Below are 20,565 nucleotides of genomic sequence, written 5' to 3'. Positions count from 1 at the left end.
CGTGACAATTGCATGCTTTTATAAAAGAACTCGACCAAACCTCTGATGAGCAGAAACTTCAAGAAGATATCCATTTGTCCTCATGGTGCAATAAATGGATGATTTGGCTAAACATTAAGAAGTGTAAAAGCATGTGAATGTCGTGACACGGCCATAGTGTCACCAGCACATATTTTCTTGACGGTATCCTACTAGATGCTGTGACCTCTTACAAGTACACTGGCGTCCACATCAGTTGTGATCTTTCTTGGTGCATACGTATTGACTATATTACTATGGCACACCATAAAGCAAGACATGCAGTGGTGAAATGTGATATTCGCCCGAAGAACTACACCTCATGCCCTATTCGAGTCATGCATTTTTGAGCGTATTCATACTGTTTTATTACTTATTCACTTTACGCCACAGGTGCAGCGGCTTCAGGTAAAGGAGGAGCTTGTAAAGCGTTGCCGAAGCTCTTCTTCCAGCTGTTCATCACTCTGAAGAAACCTCCGGGTCCAAAGCATTCACCGGCGGGCTCCATGGCTAGCTGACGATGATAAAATATAACGGTGCGTACACATTTTTCGATCTTGTCACACATGCTGCTTGTTTGGCTGCGAATCTCGCGCGGGGCGGCTGTCGTGGCGAGCAGCGGCGCCTGCCAAATTGTTTCTCATGGCCACCGCACGATGGTGCCACAATGCGTCACAAAAGGCAGATTGTCCCGGGGACAGAGTAAGTATACCTTAATTGCACATGCGTGCACTCGCCATCTTCTGTCTCACAGTACGAGCACCGATACATAATTGTACTGGCAAGCCTTCAAAGCTATTTCGGACGGGCCTGTGGTGATTTTAGCTCTTGGGGGCAGTAGGAGGAAGTGCTTCGAAAGGTCGGTCAGGTATCAGCGACAGAAGTTGCTGTTTTATGCCGAATCGACTCTATTCACAGAGGCCACATGACATACGGGAAGCCAACAAACTGCCTCATAATGAAAGCGTGTGTAAGGGATGGTACGAATGTTGTTCACCACTGCCATCACCATATTTGCGACATACCGTACAGAGGCTTCTCATCTCGATGCCGTTCATAGATGCATAGTCGCTTGTTAAGCTTCTAGCATTGTTATTCAGCGTAACGCACATTTTGTCTAGTGCAGTAAAGCATGTCAAAACACATCTGTCATTTGGAATGCACATAAGAAATTTGCCATGGCTTTTTGTCTGTTGCCTGAGGGTACAAATTGTTCTGGTTCATTTGTAAATTTTATGTATGTCTAGCATGCAAGCACATATTTTTGTTCTTGTTAGCGTACAAATTTTATTTATTTGTTCACAAAATTCACTTTCTTGCCTACCCAAATAAAAATGTTTGCAGCATACTGTGCATGCTACACCATCCATGGAAAGGCAAGCTTAATTGGTCACTGTTGGCTTTCTGTCTTGCTTCAGTCTTGAGCAGCACTTAGTGATTGCACATTAATAACAAGCTTTGCCAAATGGCTACAGGTTACTGCTATACCACTTCAAGTGTTCTAAAAAGACAAATTTTTCGGCTCCTAAGCTGCTACAAATGCTTATGTGGCTGCTTCTAAACTGCTACAGAATGACATTTTTCCTGCTCCAAAAATTGCTCCAAATTTTAAACTGCCTCGAGCAACATTGAAAACATGACTATTGAAACGGTGGTTTTTCTTTTTACAGGCAGCTTTTCTTTTTTAGACTACACTATCTGCAGGATTGCCTCCCAAAAAATGGCCAGATAGACATAAAAAAAGCTAGGGTGACTTGGACAATGCTTCACATTACAAAAGCACAGCCTGTAAATACAGCAGTTCAAGCGCAAGAACCTTTGCCCGATCTGTGAACACAGGTTGCAGAGAATGTCATTACTTGCGTTCGTTGTGAGGGAGCCCCCTGTACTTGAACTACACTGCGGCAAATGTCTGTGGTGCACCTGCACATGAAAGGAAATTCCGAGTTCAAGCACAAATAGCGACAATCACAGGCTGCTTTCATTGTGAATCGTGAATGTATGGGTAATGCTAAATGCAATTCTTTTTTTAAATTGAAGTCATGTTACATTTAGGTGCCACTTTTATTTTCGTACTTTAAATATCTACGATAATTGGTTTCACATTAGATTTCAGGGTACGATCAAATATGGTAAGCGCAGTATCTATTATGCACTGTATGTAATAATAATGTTGCATTGAAAAGGAAGCTCTTCATGATAAAGTGTGCTGGTTTGTTTAGTGCTTGCACATAGGTGCCATTTCTCAATTCCTTTCATTTAATGTACCACACTCTGATGTAGTGTTCACAAGTTTTTTGTTCTTTTTTTTTCCAGAATAAATCACAAGTGATTGTCTGGAGCAAAGCTGGATGAAAAATGAAGATCTTCTGGGTGGTGCTGTTTGGAGTGTGAAACTGCTCCATCAATCAGTATTGATAAAGCAGTGGCCGCAGGTGTTTAACCTTTCTTTAAAGGGAAATGCTACTTGAACATTTTTCCCCCCGTTATTTGTACTAAAGATGTCAAAATACTGTCATTCATGGAAATTTTATGTAGATTTCAAATACAACATTAGTTTTTGTGTAGGTGCTATATTTTTTTAGTTATGTCCTGCACAACTGCAAAACATAGTGATGTTTGGAGGCACTTCCTTGTGTATGAAATTTTCACGAAAACCCTCGTGCTGCAGCTTATTTAGCTCTTAGTATGCTGCAAAGTGCCGATGCTTATCCAAACTGCTTGAATAAATAGTGGAACTATGCAAGAAATGATTAGTAAACTTCAACTAATTTTTTTTCGCAATCCCATGAGAATAACATTGTGCACTTATAATTGTCCTTTGCTAATGAAATTTGGCCTACACACTCTTCAAGACAGGTAAAACACTGATGTCTACTTGAAATTGCAATATCTCTCGGCAGTAGCTGTGGAAATACAAAGTTATATTTTATGGGATTGTAAGAAAAATTAGTTAAAGTGCCCTAATTTCTTTTTTCATAGTTCCAGTAATTGTGCATGCTGTTTGGAAAGATATTGGCAGTTGGCGGGCTACAACGAATTTTTGAAAATTTAGTACGTAAGGAATTGGCTCTAAAGATTTTATTTATTTATTTATTTATTTATTTATTTATTTATTTATTTATTTACTTATTTACTTATTTACTTATTTATTTATTTATTTATTTATTTATTTATTTATTTATTTATGTGAATACCTGCAACGCCACAAGCACAATGTTGCAGGGGCACTACAGAGATACATTGGTACAGAAAGGACTGACTCCAGAAATAAAATTACATATACACAAAGCCCAGATAAAAAGAGTAAGACTAACATCAGCAGGAAAACGTAAGCAAAGGCACCCAAGAAAACAGTTGCAGTTCTGCAGTGACTCGATGATGCGCTAGTGATTTCCAACCTAATAGTAGCAGTATAAACTTTATTTTGTCCGAGAGAGAGGTTAGAGAGGAGGGGACTGGGAGGGCCTGTCCTCTTCTTCCTCAGCCGGCGGCCAGGCCTTGCACTTTGGCGGCATCTTCGGCCATCTGGATGACCCGCAGTTGGAGATCCAGGTCTGAGCTGGGCGGTGCAGTCTCCCACTGCTCTAGGGCAGTGATGGGAAGGAGATGCAATAAGCTAGTGTGTTTTCTGGTCCTTAGGTTATCTTTGATTACTGAGACACTGCTGCGAAAGTCATAATTGCCAGAAACAAATCTGGCAGCACGGTTTTGAATTTGTTCAAGGTTTTCAACAAGGTATGAGGTTTGAGGGTCCCACGCTTCACAAGAGTATTGAAGAATTGGATGCACATATGTAACGTAAAGTTGTTCTTTTACATTTAAAGGGGCCTGATAAAAATTACGTCTGATAAGGTTAAGTATTCTGGATGACTTTAAAGCGAGATATTTAATATGTTTATTCAACTTTACCTTTTCTGAAAAAAAAAAATGCACCAAGATATTTATAAAGCCGAACCATTTCAAGAAGGCCATCCAAGTTACACAGTGATATTATCGGCAGATGCTTTCAAGTAAATGACATGAACTGACATTTTGAACTGTTGAAGAACATGTCTCTTTTTTGGCACCATGCATGAATCCCGTAGACATCCTGTAAAATCCTGTAGAATCCTGTAAAGCTGGAGACATCCCGTATGTTTTGCACATTTCTATAAACAACACAATCATCTGCATATAAATGCACTTTGCACTCAAGGTGCTTCGCAATATCATTTGTGTAAATTAAAATTAAAAACAGCCCCAGAACTGAACCTTGCAGTACACCTGAGGTTACGGTGACTTGAATTGATGAAACTCCATTGACCAGAACTTATTGAAGGCGCCCAGTTAAGGAACAACTAATCCAATCGATTATAGTAGGGTGTATCGAGAGGCAGGATAATTTATGTATAAGTAAATCATGAGGAACGGTATCAAAAGCTTTCTTAAAATCCAAAAATATACAGTCAATTTGAAATACTGAATCATAAGAATAAAACAGATCATGGCCGAATTCTACAATTTGCATCGTACATGACAATCATGGTGTAAACCCATGTTGGGAATTCAAAAAGAAGTTATTATTATGCAGATGTTTCATTATGGCAGAGTAAATAATATGCTCAATTGTTTTACAGCTTACGCACATCAGAGATATGGGCCTATAGTTCTGTAGTGAATCTTTAGGACCGCCTTCATGACTTGGAACCACATTAGCTACCTTCTACTGGGTAGGCAATGAACTGCTACGCAATGATTTATTAAATAAGACAACTAGGAAGTAGGCTACTGCTTCAGAACAAGTTATTATTACATGAGACGGTATAGCATCATGACCACAAGCTGCTTTCGCCTTTTGCAGTTGCGAGATTTTGCAGTTGTGTAGGACATAACTAAAAAAATATAGCAGTTACACAAGAACTAATGACATATTTGAAACTTACATAAAGAATTCTATGAATGACAGTATTTCCAAATCGTTGGTACAAATAATAAATTGTTCAAATTTTTTCCGAGTAGCATGTTCCCTTAAGACAGCAACATGGTACCTTGCATAGAGGAAACTCTGTTTGGTCGCTACATGCTTCCAACTTGTTCTCAGGAGGTGAACTATTGAAGAAAATGTGCCATAAAATGTCACTGTTGTGCAAAGCGCCAGCAAGCCAGCATTTGAGTTGCAAGAGCTTTACTAATGCAACACATTACAGTTTGCATATGTGGAAGGACATCATTTTGACAGTGGCAGCTTTCTATCAATCATGCATAACTCACCTCACGTGGTCGCAAAGTCGGCTCACAATGTGACGTAGCTGAAGGATGGTAAGCGTGTCGGCACGGCCTGCTATGGGCACCAGGCAGCCATGAAAGCAGTGCAGGAAACGCCTCAGCGCTCCAACAAATGCCTGCCACGTCAGGGCTGGAACCGCAATGTGGAGTTTCAAACATGCTCTTGGGACAAAGGAACAGAAGTGTAAACAAACAAAAGGACATTTATTATGCCATTTATACACTTATACCAGCAACCCGAATTGCAGCTAATAGAACATGCTGATCGGTGCTGACAAATCGACGAAGTTTGACTCACAACGACAGGACATTGAGCGAATACGCTCACCTCAAGCCGGACAGCAATGTGTAATCATTCATGTGCACAGTCACACAAACGGTGACGTATTTGAACGATAGTGTTCATCCATTCCATTGCCCCACTCCGAAACCTTTCATAAAACAGTCCCACAAAGCATGTCAATGAGAGCGTGCAGGGTGGCTACCAAGTTGACATTTCCAAATTGCCTGAGTTTTCCAGGTTTTCCCTCAGCGCCTTTGCAAAATTCCCCGAGTGATGCAGAACTATTTTTTGTGTCAAGTGAGCTGAAACCATATCGCCCGATGCTGTCACTCTCTAGTAAGCATAAGAAAAAAAAAAAAAACGTGACTTAATCCAATTTGAATACAACGGAGCAGTGTTTATGTTATTCAAAAAGAGAATAGAAGGCATGGGTTAGTAAAATGCACAGCAAATACAGTGTCTTCGAAAAAAATTGCAAATGGGGTCGGACATTATCAAATACGAATAAAAAGGAGATGCATGTAGAAGCAAATATTTTCGAATATGAGCTATTTCTATCAACTGATAGCAACCTCAGCGGGATGAGGCCCGAACTGTCACAATTGAAATTCTCTCTCAACCTCAACCTCAACTGTCCCGACATACTCTCAGCCCGTGCACGAGGCCCGAGTGTTGTGTTTCACTGCTTTAAAGAGTTTATTTTGGTTTCGATAAGGGACACCTGCATCTCAGCATCAGCCAAAACTTTATTTTTTGAGCTCAAGCTCCTACAAAACGGCAGCAGCAAGCTTCCATTCCCGTTTATTCCTCAATGCATAGGTCATTTCTGTTCTTGTCCGCCTTCCGCCACTCGTTCGCCCCAAGGACCATCTGAAGCATCTTGGTCAGTTGCACAGTCCACGACCGATTTTTCAAACTCCCTAGGGGCCACGAAAACGTCCGAAAAATCGGCCAGTTGGAAAAAAATAAATCCGTCTCATTTACTGCCCATAGGGGCTCAAACCGCCACAGGCACGTTCGAAAATGTTCTGAAGGCCTGTCGGTACACATATTAGGCATATCGATGCTCGTACTGTGACAGGAAATACCGGGTGCCTGCGTGTATAATTAAGGAATACATACTGTGTTCCGTGGTCCCTTCTCACGCTTGGTATGTTTCACTGCAATACTTTTGCGTAAGCTTCACCATACATTTCTGTACAGAGGCGAAGCTGACTTTCAGGAACCAGCATTATGCAACGCACCGTGTTTTCCAAGTTTCTAAGCCAATCGTGAGGACCGCAAAGACGGAGTCCGTTCCATTGCTGACAGCAGCGAATTCTTTCACTAAAAAACACGGCCCCCAATGGTAAGAAGCTTCACAGCGAATGTCGAAGCAGCCAGGCCTAGTGTTGCCGCAGTGGTGGCTACGGCTGCCAGCGTGCCATCTAAGTGCGAGAGCGCCAGTTTGAGGCAGCGAGGTAATTGAAATGGCAGCTGTGGTGCCTTTGATTAATGCCGTTTCGGACCTGCGGTCATGGCAACATGTCCGGAAAATCGCACGGCGAAGAGTTCTTGCATCCAAAATTTCAGAGGTTCTGATACTTTTACTCTGTGGGGTATGTGGTGGTGCCACGAAGCTGTCCAAATTATTGGGAATCTGGAAAGTCGGACATCGACTGTACACTGGCAACTCCTCCAGCGGACGATAGGATGTCAAAGACGATTTATCACGATTCTTGCCTGTTACTCGAGCCAGCATTACCGCAACTTTTAACCCTTTCAATAAAATTACAGCTAATTTTCCCTGACAGAGGCACAAATTCCCTGAGTTTGCCCCGAGTTTTTCCTGACTACTCAAAATTCCGGAGAATTCCCGGTATTCCCGGTTTTCCCGGTTGGTAGACACCCTTGCTTGAGACTTCAATGCACATCACTGACCTGAAGCCAAGAAGAAGAAGGCCCGTTCCCTCTGCACGTGAGTATCCATGCTATCAGGAAGGACTAGCATCAGAACACTAGTGGTATCTTTCATACTACTGCCCAACTACACTGGCTACTGGCAGCACACAGCTACAGGGGAACTCGGATTACAGAAGGTGCAAGAACCATGCAGGGAAAATGACATCAGTGGATGTGAGAGAGTCGAGCGTCCCCAATCAGCTCAAAACCCATGATAGTAAGGACATGCCAAGCACGGGCAGAAAATATAGGCCAATATGTTGGGAAGGTGGTTTCAGTGTTGTCATGGAATGAAACACTGATACCAGGCTCCTGTGCGAGATAATAAAATCACAACCTGGTTACAACAATCAATGAGCACAACTATAATGCTGGCACGCAGGTACGAATTGTGGAAATAGACCTTGCAAAGCAGTGCCAGGTATGTGCAACGATTAGAGAACAAAGGAAGCTGCAGAGATATTTTCATACTGAATGACACATAAGCTGTGTGGCTGTAATTATTAAAAATGATGTACATGGTGTTTTATAATTATTCCAGTGATTGAGCTAGATCAGTTGTTTTAACTATGGGTGTGTCAGGGACCCCTAAAGAGACACTGAAGGAAAATACTAAGTCAATGTGGACTGTTTAAATACCATTCCAGAAACCTCGCAACACTTGTTTCGTGCCTTGAAATACTAAGCTTACGAGAAAATTGTATCTGAAGGGTCCGAATACCTTTTTTAAATTCAAATCTCCCGCCACCCAACCGGGGGAACGGTGACGTTGCATTCGCCATTGCCACCCTTTGCTGCCACCAGTGAGTAAAACAGCGCCGGACAGACGGCGGCACTGAGCCAAGACGGAGCGGCGGATTCGCCGCTGCAGCTTCTTTTTGGTCAAGTGCTGTAGACCTCTAGACTTTGTGTCGTCTTTTCATCGTGTGTCCGTCCTTTTTAGCGCTACCATCAGTTTTAAAGAATGCATCACCAATTAGCCCAGCACTAAGTTTTACTGTAGACCTCACATGAAAGTTGAATTCTGTGCTACTTGCAGTTTGTTCGAGTTTTGCGAGCCAGCAAAACCAGTGCAGGACTATGCGATCAGGAAAGTACCGAAACATGAAAGCATGGGTGGCGCAGAATGAAAGCATGGACGGCGCAGACCTTTCGACCACCCGCATCATTGTCAACTGTAAATTCAATGAGCTCTTCTTTCTAAGCATGAAATGGAACTAGACAAGTAGCATTTTATTTCATATTATAATACAATACGAGGATATTTTTTTGCAAGGAGTAGTTGAGTACTAGTGACAGAATTTAACTAAGGAGTGCTTTCGTCATTGGGCAAGTGCTTGAATGTCCCGGGGGAATCTCTAATCATGTCCTGCATTTACCTCCATATCTCGATTATTAAGGCCCTGTTCGCGATAATATTGATGCCTTAGAGATTCTCGAGCCCTAATCTATCACTTTAGTTTGACTTAGTATTTCCCTTTAGTGTCCCTTTAAGGGCTGACCCAAGAGACCCCGGGGTGGGGGGAGGGGCAGTTTAGGTACGATGTCGCGACAAAGAGTAGCAGTATTTGTCAAGTGGAATAAACACTGTTTATTGATTCAGCAAATAATGAGCAAATAACTTCAGCAAATAATGAGAGTAATCACAAACATGAAATCCATGCTATTTATTGACATGCACAAATAACACAACAAAAGACCCTCTTTACATCATTTTTACTGGCTTGTCAATTTGTGGCAGGCTGCACTTAAGCAACTACATGCACTGATGTTCAGCCGGTTGCAAGTTCCAGTGATGCTACTGGCCCATTTCATTTCAGAGCAGCTTTGGAGCAGCCAGAAATGTGTTTTGGAGCAGTAAACTGAAATTTTGGAGCATAATTAATAAAGGCAATTGCAAACTCCCCATATTACTATATTTACTCGCATAATGATCGTACTTTCTTGTCAAAAAAATTTATGCAGATTCAGGGGTGCGATCATTACGCGGGTTAAATTTCCCGCGAACAGAAAAATTTTTTTTTTCATCTCGTGTTTGCTGCGAGCATAGTGTTTCTCACCATATTACCTTGTCACATATAAGAGGGAAGATGAAATAAAATGGTAGACGATCGAAGAAAGGTTTCAAGAAGACGACGAGGATGGCGTTAAGAATGACGTGGATTAACCGAAGACGAAAGAAGATAAAGAAGAAGTTTCCAGTGAGGTGACAAGAGATGATTGGTGGAGAAGTATCCGGTGAGATGGAGAGCGACGATTGGTGGAGAAGAGAAGAAGACGAAGAGGATTACGTGGACTAACAAGAAGGCTATAAAAGGGCGAGGAAGGACGAGACACAGGGGGAGAAGAAAGCAGCGGAGACTCGGCGGGTGAGGGACGGTTCGACCGGAAGAGAGCGACGCCGGCTAGTGCTCCGGTGAGCTCGCGTTCTACGGCTTTGCACCGCAGACTTCCTGCCGTTCCTGAGCCCGTTCCGGGGAGTCCACGGAGGACGCCACCACCTGCTACGGCCAGGGGTGTCTCTACCGCTGTTGCCACCCTTCCGGGTGGTGCCCCAACGCCAACATCATCGGCCACACCTCCACAGGCGCTCGGACCGGGAGCGTGTACGACGCAACCAACGACGCCAGTCCTCGAACGTCGAACGCCACTCCGACGCCGGCTACGGGACCCACACCACGCCACATACGCACCGAACCAGACGTGAGCACGAACGCCAACCACTCTCAATAGAACGCTAGTGGCAGTGTTACCGGTTCGTGTGTACTGATAGTTTTTGTACCGTGTGTGTTAGTTTTGTTAGGTTTGTGTGCTGCTGTTCGTTTCACGTGGGTTGTATTAAATGCGCGTCTGTGTGGGTACGCCTTTCGCCTAGTCCATTCTTTCGGCCAGAGTGTTCTCCGGAGGAGATCCGTGACATACCTAGAGGGAAATCTAGCGCTGCTTCACTGTGGTATGCATGGGAATGCCAGTATATTGTGACTTCGGATTGGGCATCGTTCTCGGAGAGCCAGGCAAGCACCGTTCCGTCTGTCACAACGATTCATTTTCTACTAAAACCGCGTAAAAAGCTGTTTTAGCTTTATTATTACACAAAAACATGTTTTGGTTAACTACGAGAACTTGTTATTGCATATACAATTATATGATATGAAAAAGTATCAGCGGGGTGCTAAAGTTGGAGGACAGATGACAAGATTCGCGCTTGCTTTGAAACAGTTTGCCGTCTGTTCTTGCTTTTCTTCGGTTGGTCATGCATTGTAGGTGAGTAAAGATGTAATATGCGTGAATGGAAACATTTGATGAAGATTTTACTTTAGGAATGTGTTATTTGTGTAACCATATCCACGTTCTAGACGAAGCCTCTTACAACACCAGCCAACACGAGCCTTGCAGACACATATACCATCATTCTCATGATGGCATGGCGCCCCTTAAGAACCTCCCATAGATGGTGGCGCCAGATTTCCCTCTAGGTGTTATGGTGAGAAACTCTATGGCTGCGAGATCCCGCGTTCACTGCGAGATGACAACAGGTCAACAAATAGGTGGCTGCCGCTGTATGTAGTGTGGAACACACAAAAAAAAATGGCGGCCAGCAAAGCAAGCCGAACACGCTAAACGCAATTTTTTTCTTCTCGTGAGTACATTACATGCATTGAAACAGTTTCTTCCATAGCAGTAATGAATAATATTGTTAATATTGGCAAGTTTGCGGCAATAACGTAGCCATGTACACTTTGAAGGGACACAAACAGATGGGCGTGCTTAGCTGCCAGTGACATAGGAAAACATGGTGGGCATGCTGCGGAAACTGCGGCATTTGTCTTCACTACTATCCTAATGCGGCAGGTTTCCGCTAAGGGTGGGCGAATATCTTAGCTGTGTTACAAGCGTCGGCGTTTGAATGGGGTACACTTCTAACGTATCAGTGTAGACGTGGCTGCTATCATTGCCGCTCGCAATTTGTTGCGTGCCCACGAGTGCAGACGAGAAGAATCAAAAGGCGCCTTTTTTGTTGGTGTTGACCACAACCATTATAAAGCCTACACATAATAAAGGCGAGTTTGGTTGTAGCTTTTTTTTTTGTCATGTAAGTGTGGAAAGTGATGAAAGGAATGAAATGGGGCATCTGCTTAAGAATGTCTGGTGCGTGCAGACCGCTTGGTTTGTCTTGAAGAGTTGTTCAAGTAGCATTCGACAGATGGTAAGTGCGATCATTATTAGCTAGACTTGGCACACGACATATTGCTTCGGCAAGTTCGGGGTGCGATCATTACACGAGAAAAAAAAAAGAACTTTGACGACAAAATTCAGGGGTGCAATCATTACGCGAGTGTGTTCATTATGCGAGTAAATACGAAATGTCGTCTAAAGTTGAAATATCAGTAATACTGATAAATTTAATGCCAGCTAAGTGAATATTTGCTTGCATAGGTCGCTTTTGTGCTTTGGTAGGCACAATTTTTGCGAACAAGTAGAACTGACAAACGAAAATGTCTTTTTTTATTTTTTCATTTCTGTTTCGCGATTTGAAGCACATCTGTTTTAATTCAAAACTTGAGTGATCAATTCTAAGACAATATCATTTTGTTTGATTATTCAAGAACACTTCCGTTCGGAAATATTCATCACCAAATTAGACATTCAGTAAGATAATTTTGCATTCATAAGTGGGGGGCTTGTGTCTCCGCCTTTTTTACGTAGATTATTTTGGGGTAATGTCATGCTGGAAGGGCTGTAGCGCAGCTATCAACTCTGCCAGGCTTCTAGGCTAGCGTGCTACATATTCACCTACATCACATGGTGGGTTCATCCTTATGTCGAGACTTTCACCTCTGAATGTGAAAATTAGTGTACTGAGTGTCGAACTCCATGGTAAAGGCAGCCGCCGCCGTATTATTGTGGACTTCTTTTGCAAAAATAGGGCCGAATAATTGGTCAGTGCAAAAAACAACAAAAAAAAAAGATTTTGCATTAAAATTATTTTGATGCTTTTTTCAATTCCAGCGCTACAAAATATTTACTAATGCCCAGTGCTATATGCTTCACTAATATACCATCTATTTAATATACCCTGACGGTCGTGACAGTGGAGGCATTTTGCTTTCGCTCGATGTGCGTCGCATGTAGTCGCGAAGTGCAGATGTGCGCGCATGACCTTTCACCGTGCAATGCTGTTAGTTTAGGCTCTTATGCCCGAATTCAGCTGGTAGTTTTCTGCCTACACACGAGGTTTCCCCGTTCTGCGTGTACAACGAACAAAAAGCATTAGCGGTATAGTTGCCGGCACATCGCCCTCAGGCCCAATAGCGCCTTCCGTGCGCCACTCTAGTCCGCGATCTCACACCCAATCGCTGAGGCGGTTTACTGGTCCGAACATAATGGCGACCACCTTGCCGCAATTACCAGCTGGCAACGCACTTTCGTCATGGCCACGCGGTGCAGCTAGGCCTAACCTGCACCGTTTCTTCACTATCCTGTGGTGCGAGCCGCTGTTTGGTGCCGAGTCAACCGAAATCTTAGTAGCGGCCAAATGGCATTCCTAAACCCATGAAATCACCTCACCAACAAAAGTAGGGGATAGGTGACGACTTTAATGGCAGCCAGTTTGTTCATGATCGTCATTTACGTGACATCTTGCACAATATTGTTACGTAGAAAGACACAGATGTGACGCTATATATAAGTATATTTACAGATAAATGCGCTGCACTTGGCCAAAAGAACAACAGCCTGTGCTAGCAGCTAATCATCGTCGTCGTCGTCTTTGCACCTCTGGCCTCTTCATCATTGGATATCGGGAATACTGCTACATAGCTCTGCCCCCGCAGCGAAAGCGCTGTCCAGGAGCAACTTAGGGGCGGGGCTTGGAAGCAGTGTAGTAGGCAGTGAGCCTATAGAAGTGCACAACATCACTGGAGGCTAGGGTAGAGGGTGAGACAGAACTGACCAAAGCAATTTCATAGGTCACAGGCGTCACCTGGCGCAGCATGCGGTGATTCCAAGTGGCCTGAAGTTGCTTTTATGCCTTCAGTCACATTCGAAGCCATCATGCACAGTTTTATTTCCATTTTCAGTAGACAAGGATTTCCTGATGCTATAGTGTCTAACAATGGACCACAGTTTGTTGCTGCAGAATTTCAAAACTTCCTGAAAGAGAGAAGCAGTAAGCATTTCTTGTCTTCTCTTTACTGCCCACAGGCCAATGGTCAGGTAGAAAGATGTAACCAGGTCCTCAAAGAGTTCATACAGATTGTTACTCTGGAACAAAGAAACTTCAGATTTGCAGTCTTATGGGCTTACTCCACATATGACTACTGGTGTGTCACCAGCTATGCTGCTCCATAGTCGCCAACCGGGGACTTAACTTGACGTTGCAAACATGCCTCCAATTCATCAAGAATTTGCTTCTCCGAAGTTGCATCGGAAAGTGCAGTGTAGAGCATGTCAAAAACAGGAAAATACCAGAAAGTATGTAGATCGTCGTCGTGCAACCAAATTTCCTCAGTTTACGCCAGGCGATCTTGTTAAAATATGTAGTACCTCATGGAAATCTAGTACTAAATACTCTGGTCTGTTCAAGATTTATTGTAAAGTAGGTCAAAGTACTTTCCAGCTTGAAAATGGTAAGCATTGGAATGCTTCTAAACTGGTGAAGTACACGGTACGTCAGGATGAAACGACAAATGAAAGGAAAAAGTTCAATGCCGACACATCCTTTGATGATAGTTTTACACCTTTTTTTACAGTTCCTACTGGTACCCGTTTTCATGCTGCATCCACTTCATTACGACCACCTGTTTCACCCGCACACCAGGTTCACCCCATGGAAGAAACGTCTCCTGAACTTCCATATGACACTCTTTCCCAAGACAGCTCCCGAAGGCACTCAGGACACCGACATACATTTCAGTTCTTGTGCGAGTAACAATTCCTCTGATCCTACTCTACAACTAGAACCAGTCCTCTGTAGGTCTACACATCATAGACAACCTTTGGTACGGTTTAAAGATTATGTTTCCAAGTAGCTTTCTGCTTTGGTTTATTGCCTACAGAGGTTTCAACCCTCCCATGCAAATTCGGCTCTTATGCCAAAAATGTCTCTCCTTTCATGTTTGTTAGGTAAATAACACACAAGTTGTATCCTTCAAAAGGGGGGATTTCTGGCAGCATAAAGGTGCAATACGTACGTCTCCAAGTTATTCTGCATTTACTGCTATACTGTGTGTCACTTGCAGCTTAAGCAGTTGATTCTAGTGGTGGGAATATCATAAAAAAAAACTTGTCGAGTCGATGGTATCCTCACAGAAAGTATACCTCACATCTCTTCTACCAAAGATGTCTGCTTAGAAAAAAAAAAAAAGTCTGTGATAGGCACATGTACTATGCTGAGCAATATGAGCGGGAAAACAGGAGCGCGTGTCACATAGCCTCGAACCCTGCTATGGTCGATATGTGGCAGCCCCCGTCGGAAACAAAGTGGAAAGGAGGATGCTGTTCTAATAACTGTTGGCAATTCCCCCCATGTGTCTCTTTATACAAAGTGCGGAACTTCGCATCAACAGTGCACATTGATAAAGCTGTTTGATATTGCAGTTACTGATAACTTTGTGTAACGTAGCGTGGCCAATGGCCGCACTATTTCGACGAGTAAACATTTGAGAGCTACTTCCCTGGGAAATCTGTGCATCTGGCTATCTGTCCGGAACACGTGACACGATGCGCTCCATAAGATATACATCAGGTCCTGTGGGGGTACATCTGAAATAAGCTAAGCGCAGGAACAGGCGCCTAAGAGCTGCGCTCTCTCAAAAAAGAAAAGAAAAAGAAAGTGTGACGAAAAAAAATGACTCGCTGCAAGTTACTGTGCATGTAACAGTCTTATCAGCTATCGGCGGCCAGCGAAATACCGTAAGCTGCCGTTTTCGACAAACGCAGACGCTGTGGGAGTGCAAACAGTTGGTGGAAGAGAGTCCCCCTCTCCCCTCTGCTTTCGACAGTGCCATCCGCGTATTGCTCAAACTCGGTTTTGAGGCTATTTGCCACGCGTTCGCGTGTTCCCGCTTATATTGCTCACGATAGTACCTGAATTTTCTACTGTATAAAGATGTTATCACCAGCAGTTGTCTTACACTGCTCACATGTGATCTCTAGTCAACTCATTTCAAGCTAAATAACATGGCATGTAGTGAGCAGCATTTCCACTGCAGTTATTTTTTCATTTGGCCAACGCCAAATATAATGTGTAGATGATGCATGTAAATAACTGATACTAGTAGAAAATCCTATTCATTGTATAATGATAAATGATAACATGTCCAAAACTTAGAATGGAAAATCTTCATTGTGTAATGCTTACACTTCTGAGTTCTTCTGTAGTAACTCATGACTCTTGCTTTTGTTGCGAGGAGAGCGAGTGGCGCATTTTTCTCTCAAGGGAGAGGTGATGTGATATCCTGTGTTGGCTTCCCGTTTCGGTTTCAAATCGTTACATCAAGGCGCCACTTAGCGCCAAACGCTGTAAGTATACCTGCTGTGTTTCCCCTCACTGGAATAAAGTCATTCTTTATCTGGTCCCCAACTCGAGCAGACCAGCTCTTTTATTGCGCCGCTTTGCGCCAGGCCGTAGGTCCCGCGTCCGGTCGCCCCATCGAAGATACTACACCCGTGTACTGGGAAAGAAGCTCCTCTAACATTCCCACATGACGAGACGGTGACCACAGGAGCACGAGCGTGCCAAGTGAAAACTGTACGTCACGACAGTTTTCATAAAAAAGCGCTAAAGATGAAGATGAAGGAGCACATACGACAGGGCTGTCGCTACTTCCAACTGGCATTTAATAGAAATGGTCATCTATTTATGCTCTCTGCATCAGGTACATCATGCACTCATCATCATACACACAAAAGATTGAAATGAATCAGATCATACGCACAATTGTATGGTCAATCAGTTCAAGTGCCTAGGTATCTCGAAAGAAATGTGACTTCTTTTTCTTGCAAAACCAAAGACGGACAGCTGATGCACTTGTCACCTGCTTTCCTTATAAAATACGCCTCAACTATTTCTCGTTCTGTTTTTGTGTTCTCTTTCCTCAAGGAGGTTGTTTCACCAAACATGGGTGTGCATGCGCACTTTTTGCACTGCTCGGCCAAGTGACTGCCATATCCTTTTCAAACATCATTGTTGTGCTGTCTAGCCCTGTCATTGAAGCACTGGCCGATTTGTCCGATATAAATGCATCCACAATCTAAGGGTATTTGATACACAACATCTGAAGTGCATTCGGTGTAATTGGTCCAGTGATTAGCATGACATGCATGCGTTCCTGGTGCTTCTTGTTTTGAAGGTTACACACTGCTGACAATTTGCAAGTTGCTGAAAAGAATTAGACTGAATTTGTGTCAGTTTGCCACCTTCTTCAAATTATGTGAAACTTTATGGAGGTATGGGATTACATGTACAAGTCTTTTGTTGCGATCCTTAGTTGGGCGCTTCCTTCCCCGTATTCATTTTTGAAGCAATGTTTCACAGACAGATGAAATGACAGACACTGGAAAACCACACAGTGGAAAACCAAAGTGCCAGAAACTCATCGAAATTGTCGGCGTCACATGCACTTGTTGGTAAAGGGAGCCTCAAAAGACAGTCCGCGTCCGCATGATGTCGGTCACTATTGTAACGGACTGCAAAGTCAAATTTCTGTAAACGTAGTGCCCATTGAGCAAGGCTGCCTGCCAGATGGGTCACGGAGACCAACCAACCAACATAGTGAATGGCGATCAGTAACGATCGTGAAGCAGTGCCCGTAGAGATATGGGCAGAACTTCTGGACTGCAAAGACGACAGCGAGACACTCTTGCTCAGTGACGGTGTAATTCTGTTCGGCCTTGCTCAACAAACGGCTGGCATAGGCAATGGCATGCTTGGTGTCACCAAAACACTGGACGAGGACAATGCCAAGGCCGATTCCACTCGCATCAGTGTGCAATTCTGTTGTGGCAGAGGGGTCAAAATGGCGAAGTATGGGTCTGGAAGAGAGCAGGAACTTCAGTTGATGAAACGAGGAATCGCAATCTGCTGTCCAGGTGAAAGGGTTATCATTGCGTAGCAATGAAGTCAGAGAGTAGGCAGTATCGGCAAAGTTGGGCACAAAACGTCGGAAGTACGAACAAAGACCCAAGAAGCTCCTCAGCCTGCGTTGTGACTGCGGTTGTTTAAAGCCGCCAACTGCAGCGACCTCCTGTGGGTCCGGTCGCACCCCCTGCTTGTCTACTAGATGTTCAAGTTGCGCCTCTTGCTGGCCAAGTGCCTCTTGTTGGCCGAAGTGACATTTCTTAGAGTTGAGGATAAGGGCAGCTTGTTGAAGGCAAGTCAGAAAAACGTCCAGTCGATGGTTGTGCTCTGCAAAAGTGCGGCCAAAAATGAAGACGCCGTCTAGATAACACAAACAAACCTCCCATTTCAGGCCGCACAGTACCGTGCCCATAAACCTTTCAAATGTTGCAGGCGCATTGCACAAACCAAACGGCACGACGTTGAATTCAAACAAGCTGTCTGGGGTCACAAAAGTAGTTTTCTCCTTGTCAGATGAATGCATGGGTATCTGCCAATGACCCAATCGGAGGTCCACAGATGAAAAGTAGGATGCGGAATGAAGGCAGTCGATAATGTCATAGATCCGAGGAAGTGGATACGCATCCTTTTTCGTCACAGAATTGAGATGCTGGTAGTCGACAAAAAACCTCCAGGACCCAAGTTTCTTTTTCACGAGGATGACCGGCGCAGCCCAAGGGCTAGAGGAATCTTGAATGACGCCCTTGGCTAGCATGTCGTCGACCTTTTGAGCGATGATCTTGCGTTCTGACACGGACATGCGGTAGGGCTTCTGCCTGATGGGATGCGCGGACCCCGTGTCGATCCTGTGGCAAGCCCGCGTAGTTAGAATGTGAACTTTGTTAGCGTTCTGTGCAAAATCAAATAATGACGCATGCTTGCTAAGGACTCTGACCAAGGCTTGAAGCTTCTCTAAAGACAGTAACTTGTTGATCATTTTTAAAAAAGGTGACGAGCCTTCAGAGACACCTGGTCAGCCCCGTACTCTCAGGATTCGTGTAACGTGTCATCATTTAAAGCACCTATGTTGAGACTGGTATCCACTGCAAAAGAAGCAAGTCACATACAGCTGCGTAGCACAACAGACTGGGAGGCTAAATTTGACACTCACAGTGTAGTTGTTCCACAGGCCATAGAGAGGATACATCGAGGTATGAGCACACTTTTCTTCACAACCATCAAAGGCACAGGCTTAACAATTGCATGAAATGTATCTGCCTCAACACCGCACGCAGCAACTCGGACTCTGGATAAGGAATGTGCCGGTAAGACAGCATCTTCAATTACGGCGAGAGCGTGTGAACAGGTAGCAGGTTGGTCAGCAAGAGGAGACAGGCAAAGGTCGCTAGTACCGCAGTCAACAGTGACATCGCACCATTGTAGGAAATCGAGGCCAGGAATTATGTTGCAAGTGGATTGAGCAAGCACTGAAATTTTGGCTTGATACACGCCATCGGAGAAATAAACATTCACGGTGCACAGCCTAATAGGTCGGAGCAACTCTCCACTCACAGCATGAAATGCATTAGCGTTATCCCAGCGAAACATCACCTTATGGCCTAGTCGTGTTTTGAAATCCAGGCTGATGACGGAGACACTCGCTCCTGTGTCCACTAAGGCCAACGTAGCAACATTGTCCGCTAAAACACGAATCTTGTTGCGACACATAGTGACTGGCGGAGGCATAGGGGCATGTAGCTGATAAGGACTGGCGACTTCACCTCCATTGGTTGCGCCGCATAGTTTCCTGGCGGCGGTGATGTGAGACGTCCTCGCGGAGATGGAGACCAACGCTGGCGTGAAGGCATCGTCATCAATCTCCACACATAAGCTGGTGAGTCACTACGGTAATTCGCCTGTTGGTTTGCCCTACTATCACAGTTAGAAGGCCAGCATGTCCTGTCACCGTGCCAATTGCTACACTGATAAAAAGTGTGCAGTCGCTCGTAGGACATTGGTGACGTGCGACAGCGATGAGGACAAAATCTGGTGACGTGACCACGAATACCACATTGGAAGCAGATGGGGCGTTCACAGGACGCACTGAAATTGTCAGTAGCAGGATAACTGGCATGGCCATCTCACTCTTGAGAAACTGCAGGTGGTCTGGGGGAGTAACCATCGTGGAGCTAATAACTGGGATGCGCGTTCATAGTAGGGTTTGGCGCTTTTGAACAAGGAGTGAAGTTGTAGGCATCTATGGAGACGGCGGTGATGGACATCTCACCGAAGTTGCAGTGAGAAAAAGGCTCTCGTGCCCGTGGAGTCGAGAGGGAAGCCGCCTCACGTCGGTCAAGCTCTTCACGCACCACTTGCAGAATAACTGACGCAAGGTTGGATGGAGCTGGGACCACGTCAACACTGGCGACGTTAGCTACACTGGCCAGACGACCGAACTTAGGTGTGATACGCCGAGCTTTCAAGCTCTTCAAATGTGCGGGAGTGCCAAATGACGTCACTTACGGAGTCCAGACTGCCTTTTCTGATGAGGAACTGGTACAAGTCCTCAGCGATCCTTTTTAAAAGATGACCAACTTTGTCCTCTTCTGTCATTTGAGGGTCCAGGGCCTTGCACAACTTCAGCACTTCCTCTATGTACGTCATGCAGGTTTCGCCGGGAACTTGGGCTCGCTGCATTAGGGTTTGCTCTGCACGCTTCTTTTTAGCTGCTGGATCTCCAAAGCACTTTCTAATTTTGTCTGCAGACTTTTCCCATGTCGTCATGCTTTCTTCATGGTTTTCATGCCACACAGACGAGGTTACCTTGAGGAAGAAGGCAATGCTTGTTAAGCTGAGTGGCATTCAAGCCATTGAACCGATTGGCACGTTGGTAAAAGCTTAGGCACCCGTCCACGTCTTCTCCGGCTTTTCCGTCGAAGGCTCATAGTTCGATGTAGGGCTGCTATGGGTAGCTGGAAGAAGGTGGCGGGTTGTC

At 44.4% G+C, this 20,565-nt stretch overlaps 1 protein-coding gene across 4 annotated transcripts in view; it reads right to left on the bottom strand.

Annotated features, from left to right (window-relative positions):
- Positions 1-20,565, bottom strand: part of Grip163 (gamma-tubulin complex component 6) — a 525,896-nt gene that overhangs the window by 287,725 nt on the left and 217,606 nt on the right. For all 4 annotated transcript variants that reach the window (XM_075670058.1, XM_075670059.1, XM_075670060.1 and 1 more), the window contains exons 11-12: positions 5,272-5,416; positions 1,878-1,941 (exon numbers count right to left, since the gene is read on the bottom strand). In XM_075670058.1, coding sequence (XP_075526173.1) covers positions 1,878-1,941; positions 5,272-5,416 — 209 coding nt within the window. The remainder of the gene's footprint in view (positions 1-1,877; positions 1,942-5,271; positions 5,417-20,565) is intronic.

Source organism: Dermacentor variabilis, chromosome 9, assembly GCF_050947875.1.
Source record: "Dermacentor variabilis isolate Ectoservices chromosome 9, ASM5094787v1, whole genome shotgun sequence".
NCBI lineage: Eukaryota > Metazoa > Arthropoda > Arachnida > Ixodida > Ixodidae > Dermacentor > Dermacentor variabilis.
Note: the sequence above shows the minus strand (reverse complement) of the source record. Positions and strands in the feature narration are given on the sequence as shown.